The following is an 8,107-nucleotide window of genomic DNA, read 5'->3' on the forward strand; positions in this document are numbered from 1 at the left end:
GCTTCCTCCTCCCTAGTCTTCCCGCAGCAGCGCCGCCCGCCTGGCCCCTCGGGAGTGAGCGCCGAGTGGCTGTTCTCAGGCCCCCGGCTAGTGGGGGTTCTGGGCGGGAGCTCAGAGCTGAGCTGCAGAATCCAACACCACTACCGCCCCCCCTGCCCCAATCCCCTCACCAACCGCAGCCTCCCTCTCCCCGCAGGGACTCCTGCCAGCCCCACCACAGCCCGCCGCACTCACTCGCCCCTGGAACAGCCGGCGGCTCAGCCCCACCACGCGCGGTGCTGTGGGTCAGGGCCCCTCACACTGAGGTGGGACGTCACCCCAAGCCAGCCCCTCCTCCCTCTGGAACCTTCTGTCAGCTGTGGGTAACTGAGCGGTCAGGTCAGGGGCTTGCAAGCCCTAAAGCGCGGGGCTCTTGGAAGGCTCGGAGCGGCCGCTGGGGAGCCCGAAGCCGTGAGCTGCTTTGTGAGGGTGGGGACGGAGGTGAGGCCGGCCTGCTTGAGGCCTCAGTGGCTCTAGCAGCCGAAAGTGGGGACCCCTAGGAGGACAGAGCTCAAAGCCAGCCTCCCCCAGGGCCAGTTTCCAGCGAGGCCTCGGGCTCCAGTCGTGAAATTGTCATGCAAATGTTGCTGTCAACTCTATTACCTACTGAATGGTTTTGACTAGAAAAATGTTTCCGTCACCTCCACTGAGAAAAACTAGGGCCTCGGAGGATGAGGCACAGGTATGTGCCGCTGTGGCCTCCAGGGCCTCGGCATTGACTGTGGCACCGCATGGGCCCGACCCCGACAGGGATCCGGACCTCTGTCCAGAGCCTGCCTTGCGGGCGGGAGGCCACAGCCCAGCAATCCACCCTTCTGGTTCCGGGGGAGGGGCTGGCTGGCGGGAGCCAGGACAGGGACTTCAGATTTTTTTTTTAAATATATGTTTTTAGCCCTAGCCGGTTTGGCTCAGTGGATAGAGTGTCGACCTGCAGACTGAATGGTCCTGGGTTCGATTCTGGTCAAGGGCACATGGCTGGGTTGTGGGACATGCAGGAGGCAGCCAATCAATGATTCTCATCTTTGTGTTTCATCTCTCTCTCCCTCTCCCTTCCTCTCTGAAATCAAGCTCGAAACCCAAGCATGTGCCCTTGACCGGAATCGAACCCAGGACCCTTCAGTCCGCAGGCTGCCGCTCTATCCACTGAGCTAAACCAGCTAGGGCGGGACTTCGGATTTGAAAGTAAACTGTAAGGAGGAGTTAGCTGCCAGAGAAAGGGATTGGGGGCTGAGGCACCCTGAAGTCAGAGGGGGACGTGGGACCTGAGAGTGGGGGTGTGAGTGACAGGATAAGGGGTGCAGAGGCCCTCCCTGTGCACACACTGAGCACAGGTGAGCACACGTGGACACACAGAGCCCGTCCATGTCAAGCTCACAGTCTCGAGCGAGGAGAGGTCGCTACTGGAAAGGAATAAGCCATTCGTTCTAGAACATGGTGGAAGGTCAGGGGTCCGAGGGGACATGTGGGCTGTGACCTGAAGGGCATCGGGCATCGGTGTGGCATCGGGGCAGGAACAGCCCGGGCAGGGGAGCAGCGGGCGGAGCAAAGGCTGGTTTTGCTGCCAGAGAAGATGCAAGGATAAGGCTTAGGTCTCACTTTCTCCTCCTCCCCACCGAGGGATAGAGGTTCCTTAAGCTAATGTTATCCGGAGGGGAGCTATTCCTGTCCTCCCTTTTGTTCCTTTTTGTTGTTGTTAATCCTCATCGGAGGATATTTTTTTCCATTGCTTTTTCAGAGGGAGTGGAAGGAGGGAGGGAGGGATGGGGGGGGGGGGGAGAGAGAGAGAGAGAAAGAGAGAGAGAGAGAAACATTGATGTCTCACTGGTTGCCTCCAGCAACCAGTGCCCTGACCCCTGACCCCTGATCCCTGACCCCTGACCAGGGTTGGGAGTGAACCCACAACTCAGGTACATGCCCTTGGCTGGGAATTGAACCCATGACCCTTTGGTGCACGGGCCATGCTCTAACCATTGAGCAACACCGGCCAGGGCTCCCTTCCGTTCTCAATAGCCTGAGCTGCCTGAGGGGATGAGTACCCACAAAGGTGCCCGGGGGAGGAGGAAGGGGCAGAAGCAGCCAGAGGGGGAGGAAACCATTCCCCCAAGTTGGAAAGGAGACTTTGGGTGGGCGGTTTTCTCAAGTATTGGGCACCTGTACACTCACAGCGTCCCAGAACGGAGAGAGGCCCTGCCAGGGCACAGCTCTGAGGTGGCTCAGCAGGGTGGGACCCAACCCAGAACTAGCAGAGGCCCCGTGAGGCAGGCAGGTCCAACCCTCCATGTCACCCAAGGGAGCGTGTGTGCACCCGCAGGACATGCTCGAAAAACCCAGGACAGTAACTGAGAGCACAGTCCCCTAAAACACATGGCCTGGGTTCCAGTCCAGGCTCCGCCTCCTTCCTAGCTGTGAGACGTCAGGCAAGTTTCTTAACCTCTCTGTGCCTTAGTTTCCTCATCTGTTAAACGGGCATAAAATGCACCTTCCTCCTGGGCGGTGGTGAGGACGAAAGGAGCGAAGACAGGCCAAGGCCTGCAGTCTCGTATCTGAAGCTCTTTGGACCAGACATTCTAGAAGCTGTGTTTTGGCACCATCGTGGGGTGCGGGGGCAGCGTGCACGTAGCCCTCTGCCTGGGTCTGACAGCATCCCTCCGCAAACGTTACTGTTTCTGCAGCCAAACACCCAGCATTCACACTAAGAGACGCCTACAAGTGGCCGCACGTGCGGTCAGGCCAGATTTCGTCCCCTAATGAGTTCAGTTGGGGTGGGGGTTTGCCACCATCTGAGGGAAACGGCTGTAAGGACTGTAGCCCAGGGCGGTGAGCGCTGAGACCGTGCCGGGCGCGTGGCAGGACCCCAGGCGCCTCGGCCTCCATTCCCCGCTTGCCTCGGCCTTTCCGTTGTTCAGCCGATGAGCAGCCAGGAGAGGGAGCTCTTGAGCGCGGCAGCGGGTCAGCCTGCCTGATCTGCACAGCCTTGTGCCAAATGAAAACGTGGTGCCTTGTTCAAACTTACCGAGAGTTTCTAGAGGCCCAGAGCAGAGCATTAAACCCAACACAGGGCCCGTGTGACTGCACGGACCACGCACCGTGGAGGGGCCCCGGGTGGTGGTACCTTTGTCCTGAGCTGGTTCCTCCGCCCCAGGAGCCCAGGGCCAGTGAGCGGCTGGAGGTGAAGCCTTCCCCACGGGGACCCAGGCAGGAGCTGAGGGCAGGCAGCGAGAAAGATGGGGACAGAGTTGTCCCCATGAGAAGAGGGGCTCTGGGGCAGGTTTCACTCGCTGTTTTGGAAACTAAAGCAGCAAGCAAGTCGTTTCTTGCTCCGATGCTACTGGGCTTACGATGGGGTTACATCCGATAAAATTCAAGAAAATGCATTTAGCCCTGGCTGGTTTGGCTCAGTGGATAGAGCGTCAGCCTGCGGTCTGAAGGGTCCCAGGTTCGATTCTGGTCAAGGGCACCAAAAAAAAAAAAAGCATTTAATAGACTTAAACTACCTATGAGCATCAACCTATGAACCAGGAGGTCAGGGCTCAATGCCCAGTCAGGGCACGTGCCTGGGTTGCAGACTCCATCCCCAGTAGGGAGCCTGCAGGAGGCAGCCCATCAATGATTCTCTCTCATCATTGATGTTTCTATCTCTCTCCTCTCCGAAATCAATAAAAATAATATTTTTAAAAAAAGAAAAGTAACTTCAACTATCAAACATCATAGCTCAGCCTAACCAGCCTTACCTTAGCCTGCAGTTGGGCAAAATCATCTCGCTGCTGCTCCCAGCATCATGAGAGAGTATCCTACCACATATCGCTAGCCGGGGAAAGATGAAAATTCCGAATTGGAAGTATGGTTTCTACTGGAGGTGTATTGCTTTCGTACCATTGTAAAGTCGAAAAATTGCAATTCGGGAACATTCTGTGCACCTCAGTAGAAGGAGTGTGATGCCATACTTAGTCCTCATGTGCTGAGAGCCAGCTGACCCCGCTGGGAACCCAGGCCACATATGCTTCAGTCAAGGAGGGCCCTAGATGGTCAGATTACTCAAGGGAGGAGCCCTGGATTATGAGAGGAGAACTGAGGCCAGGCCCACAGAGCCCCAACATTCAAGGGAGCCAGTGGAAGCAGAGATGGGTGAGGTGGAAGCCAGCTGACCCAGAGTGGAGGCCGCACAGTCCGGGGCTTCTGCAGGGGCTTGGGGGACCCCTGAGCTGTAGCCACTGGGATGACCACAGTGGAGGGGTGGAGGGTGGAGGGGAGAAAGCGGATCAGGACAGACTGGAGACCTGGGAGCCCACGTGAGAGCTGGAGGAGAGACCGACTCAAAAAGAAGCAACTCCTGCCCTGGCCAGTGTTTCTCAGTGGTTAGAGGGTCAGCCCCCACACCAAAGGGTCATGGGTTCGATTCCTGGTCAAGGACATGTACCTCGGTTGCAGTTCGAGCCCTGCCCCAGGTTGGAGCAAGAGGGGGAGGCAACCAGTCAATGTGTCTTTCTCATATCAGTGTTTCTCTCTCTCTCTCTCTCTCTCTCTCTCCCCCCCTCCCCCTCTCCCTCCCTTCCATTCTCTCTGAAAAGCAATGGGGAACACTATCTTCTGGTGAGAATTAACAAAACAAAAAAAGAAGCAACTCCTGAAGAAGGTAACTCATCCCATTACAAGGACAGGAAACCAAGGCTCACGGAGCCCAGTGGAGTCGGGGGGCGCTGGAGGTGAGCTGGGGGTGGCTCCACCGTGCAGGCTCCATGAGGAGAGAGCACTGCACACTTCCTGTGAGCAAATAGATGGGCATTAGCGAGTGTGGAGAGGGTGTGGAGAAATCAGACCCCTCACACGCGGCTGGGAATGGAATGGCAGCTGCTGTGGGAAACAGCCTGCAGCTCCTGGAACTATTCAACGGTTAGCACGTGACCCAGCAATTCCACTCCTGGGTCAATCCCCGGGGGAGTGAAAACTGCGGTCCACACAGAGATTGGTGCACACGTGTTTACGGCAGCACTAGGCATAAGAGCCCAAAAGGGGGCACAACCCAAATGTCTATCGACTGATGAACTGATAAACAAAACGAGCACTGGAATATTAGTTAGCTATAAAAAGAAATCAGTGACGTACTGACTCATGCGACAGGATGGATGAGCCTTGAGAACACGATGGCCAGTGTAGCTCAGCTGGTTGGGCGTTGTCCTGGGCACCTAAAGGTCACCGGTTCAATTCCCAGTCAGGGCACATACCCAGGTGTGGACTCGGTCCCCAATACGGGGTGTGCAGGAGGCAGCAGGATTGATGTTTTGCTCTCACATCAGTGTTTCTCTCTCTCCCTCTCCCTTCCTCTCTCTAAAAATCAATTAAAAAAGAGAATATGATACTAAGTGAAAGAAGCCAGTCACGAAGAACCACATATTGAATTATTTCGTTTATATGAATTATATAGAGTAGCTAAAACATGGAGGCAGGGAGGATGGGAAGATTGGGGGGATAACTAAGGACCATAGGGTTTCTTTTTAGGGTGATAAAATTTTTCTAAAAATTGTAATGGTTGCACGACTCTGAATATGCTAAAAGGCCATTAAATTGCACACTTTTTTAAAAAGTTCTCACCTGAGGATATTTTTTCCGTTGAGTTTTAGAGAGAATGGAAGGGAGGGAGGGAGAGAGAGAGCGGGAGAGAGAAACATTGGCATGAGAGACAAATCGATGGGTTGCCTCTCGAAAGCACCCCGACCGGGGCGGGGATGAACCTACAACTGAGGTGCGTGCCCTTGACGGGGAATTGAACCCACGACCCTTCGGGCCACTGAGCAACTGGCCAGGGCTGCACACTGTTGATGAGTGAATATTTGAATATCATCTCAATGAAATCATTACCCCAAAAATAAAAAGGGTTCATCACAGACCTTAATATTAAAGCAATGCAGAGAGAATGTTACAGAAGCAGGAAGTGGGAACTGCTGGTCCCTTAAGTCCTGGCCCAGAAAAGGCACAACCTCACTTTTGCCATGTTTGATTGGCCGAGGCAGTGGCAGGCCCGCCTGGATTCAAGGGCAGGGAAGGGGGAAGGGTCTGACCAGCATGAATCCACCACACCCACCAACAGCAACAGGAAGCCCTCACCACGGCGGGGTGCTATGGGTGACCCCATTGTGCTAAGGGGAAGACAGGCCTAGGGAGTTAAGTAATGTGCCCAGGGTTGCCCAGCCAGCGGGAGGCAGAGCCCACCCTGAACCTGGGCTGTCTGTGCTCCTGACCTCCTATTGTGCCGCCTTCTTGGCCTGTGAACGTCCCAGAACACAGCTTCACCAGTAAGTAGCCTGGCAGTACTTGTCTTACTCACTTAGCGAGCACTTCTTACGTGCTAGGCACGGCCTGCAAATGACAATGCCACTTCCTTTAATCCTCAAACCTAGTAAGGCGGCCTGTTAGCTCGGACCATGTGCAATGGGTAAGGTCAGAAATGGGCACTTTCAGACGTTTCAGCTAATCATCCGTTTAATGGGTGAGGAGCCTGGGATTCAGAGAGGTGAAGTGACTTGACTAAAGTCACACAGTGCCAGTGAGGGCCGGACTGGGACTCGGACCCAGGCCTGAAGCGCCCGAGGATGAGAGAGTGAGTGAATGCTTGTATGACCTGGTGGGGGAGGAGTGAGACCCAGCGGAGTGCCCAGCCATCCCTCCTGACCTGGGTCCCTTCTCCCCCTGCAGCCAGCATGGGGTCCTGGACCACTCGCCCTTCCTTCTCCACCATCTTTTTCTTCGTCGTCTTTGTGGTGTCTCTCATCTTCCACTGCCACCAGCGCCTGGCCCTGGTGCCCGCCCCCTGGGCCTCCCGCGGCCTCGTGGCCCTGGGCCCCAGGCACCTCCCTGAGGGGGGCATGTGGACCATCAACTCCCAAGGCCGCCTGGGCAACCAGATGGGCCAGTACGCCACGCTGTACGCCCTGGCCAAGCTGAACGGGCGGCCGGCCTCCATCCCCGCCCAGATGCACAGCGCGCTGGCGCCCATCTTCCGGATCTCCCTGCCGGTGCTGCACGGCGCCGCGGCCAGCAGGATCCCCTGGCGCAACTACCCCCTCAACGACTGGATGGAGGAGCAGTACCGCCACCTCCCCTGGGAGTACGTGCGCCTCACGGGCTACCCCTGCTCCTGGACCTTCTACCACCACCTGCGCCCCGAGATCCTGCGGGAGTTCACACTGCACGACCACGTGCGGGAGGAGGCGCAGCGAAGCGTGCTGGCCGACCGCGGGTACCTGCGACAGGCCCTGGACTGGTTCCGGGCCCGCCACCCCGCCCCCGTCTTCGTGGTCACCAGCGATGACATGTCCTGGTGCCGGCGGAACATCGACAGCTCCCTCGGGGACGTGGTGTTCGCGGGCAACGGTCGCCAGGGCTCCCCCGCCAAGGACTTTGCGCTGCTCACACAGTGCAACCACACCGTCTTCACCGTGGGCACCTTCGGGGTCTGGGCCGCCTACCTTGCAGGAGGGGACGCCGTCTACCTGGCCAACTTCACCCTGCCCCACTCCCGCTTCCGCACGATCTTCAAGCCGCAGGCGGCCTTCCTGCCCCAGTGGGTGGGCATCGCCGCCAACCTTGGGCCGGCTGGAGAAAACAGCCCCTAGCCCTGCACGTGTCCCTCCCTCATCCTCCGGGGACAGGCGGTGTATGGGGTCCAGCACGGGGGCTCAGGATTGGACCCCCAAGTTTGAATCCAGGCAGCTCTGCTTCTCGGCTGGGTGACCTCGACCAAGTGACTTAACCTCTCTGTGCCTTAGAGTGCCACCTGGAAAATGGACGAGATACAGAAGCTACCTCGGCAGCCGCTCCTGAGAACTCGGTTCATTTAGAGCCTGGAAACATGGTGAGTGGGAGCCGAGTTTTGCTCTCTTCTCTGCGGCTCTGGGAGCACAGAGGCCAGATATTTTGCCCTTGCCTCTTGGGAGGGTTTGGCGATGAAGCCATCCTGCCCTCAACTAAAGGGGAGTGGGTGTTTTTGGCAGCTAAGAATTCAGGCTTCGGGTTTAATGGGGCCTTATGAAAACACACTAGAGGCCTGGTGCACCACATTCGTGCACTGTGG

The 8,107-nt window shown here is 57.0% G+C and overlaps 1 protein-coding gene across 1 annotated transcript; it reads left to right on the forward strand.

The window, feature by feature from the left end:
* Positions 1 to 4,618: 4,618 nt before the first annotated feature.
* On the forward strand, positions 4,619 to 8,081 carry FUT2 (fucosyltransferase 2 (secretor status included)). Its single transcript, XM_005879592.2, has 2 exons — positions 4,619 to 4,742; positions 6,730 to 8,081. The coding sequence occupies exon 2, from the start codon at positions 6,735 to 6,737 to the stop codon at positions 7,647 to 7,649; it is 915 nt and encodes a 304-aa protein (XP_005879654.2). The 5' UTR covers positions 4,619 to 4,742; positions 6,730 to 6,734; the 3' UTR covers positions 7,650 to 8,081.
* The last annotated feature ends 26 nt before the right edge of the window (positions 8,082 to 8,107 follow it).

This window comes from Myotis brandtii, unplaced genomic scaffold (assembly GCF_000412655.1).
Source record: "Myotis brandtii unplaced genomic scaffold, ASM41265v1 scaffold601, whole genome shotgun sequence".
Lineage (NCBI taxonomy): Eukaryota > Metazoa > Chordata > Mammalia > Chiroptera > Vespertilionidae > Myotis > Myotis brandtii.